This window comes from Eutrema salsugineum, unplaced genomic scaffold, assembly GCF_000478725.1.
Source record: "Eutrema salsugineum unplaced genomic scaffold, Eutsalg1_0 scaffold_16, whole genome shotgun sequence".
NCBI classification, from domain to species: Eukaryota; Viridiplantae; Streptophyta; class Magnoliopsida; order Brassicales; family Brassicaceae; genus Eutrema; species Eutrema salsugineum.
The window spans coordinates 1,849,472-1,850,384 of record NW_006256858.1 but is presented as its reverse complement, the minus strand read 5'-3'; the positions used below and the strand labels follow the sequence as shown (position 1 = coordinate 1,850,384).

Below are 913 nucleotides of genomic sequence, written 5' to 3'. Positions count from 1 at the left end.
GCCTAGGTGTTACTTGCCGATGGGTGTTAAGGAGATTAAGAGAGTGAGTGGATTGAGTTATATGGTGAAGATTCCAAAAGGAGTTAGATTTGGTGATGAGAAATCGAATGTGAGAAAATGGGTTGTGGGATTAGTTGTAGGGATTGATGTTTTTGTCATTTTGCTGCTTCTTTCTGGTTTTGGCTTTTATTACATTCGAAAGCGTCGGAAAAGCTCGTCACAGCCGCAGCCACAACCGCAACCGCATCCACAACCGCAACCGCAGCCGCAACAACAGCCCAATACAGATTAGATTTCAGATTTGTGTTGCACATCAATACCATTTTTATAGTACATAGTTGCCATATCAATATTGGTAATGTAATGAGATATTTATCAAAATTATAGAAAATCTGTCATCTTTGAAGTTTATATTCCAAATATGAGAAGTAGTTTAGGGAAAAAATTAACCTTAGCCTAGCTTGTATACAGACCTTAGCTTTGCTTGTATACAGACGTTAGCTTTGCTTGTATATAAACCAATTGTTTGAGAGTAATGAAAGACAAAGTTAACTTTACTTGGAAACCATATACTACTATTTATTCAACATTTTCTGCCACGGTGCAGTAAATGAATCATACTATTGATTTGTTGAAGCCATACTCAACAAGCCATAGACTTACGGTTGATGAGATTGATATTACATCTTTTTCTTTTCATCTTTTGCTTTTAACGTCCAACGGTTGGTAACACTTGTAAATTCACTAAATTGTAATAACATTTTTAAAACCTGAGAGATTCAATATGTGGGCCCACATTATGACCGTTAGATATCCCCACAACTTCCCTCCATCACTGACGCAGCGAACTCCGGCACCACTTTCTCTAATCCAACGGTCCAAATCTCTTTACTCTTTTTTTTTTTGTTTTTTG

The 913-nt window shown here is 36.8% G+C and overlaps 1 protein-coding gene across 1 annotated transcript in view; it reads left to right on the top strand.

Moving 5' to 3' along the window:
• LOC18020821 (G-type lectin S-receptor-like serine/threonine-protein kinase At5g24080) overlaps window positions 1-292 on the top strand; it is a 1,654-nt gene extending 1,362 nt beyond the window's left edge. The window contains exon 3 of the mRNA XM_006403828.2: window positions 10-292. Coding sequence (XP_006403891.2) covers window positions 10-292 — 283 coding nt within the window. The remainder of the gene's footprint in view (window positions 1-9) is intronic.
• The last annotated feature ends 621 nt before the right edge of the window (window positions 293-913 follow it).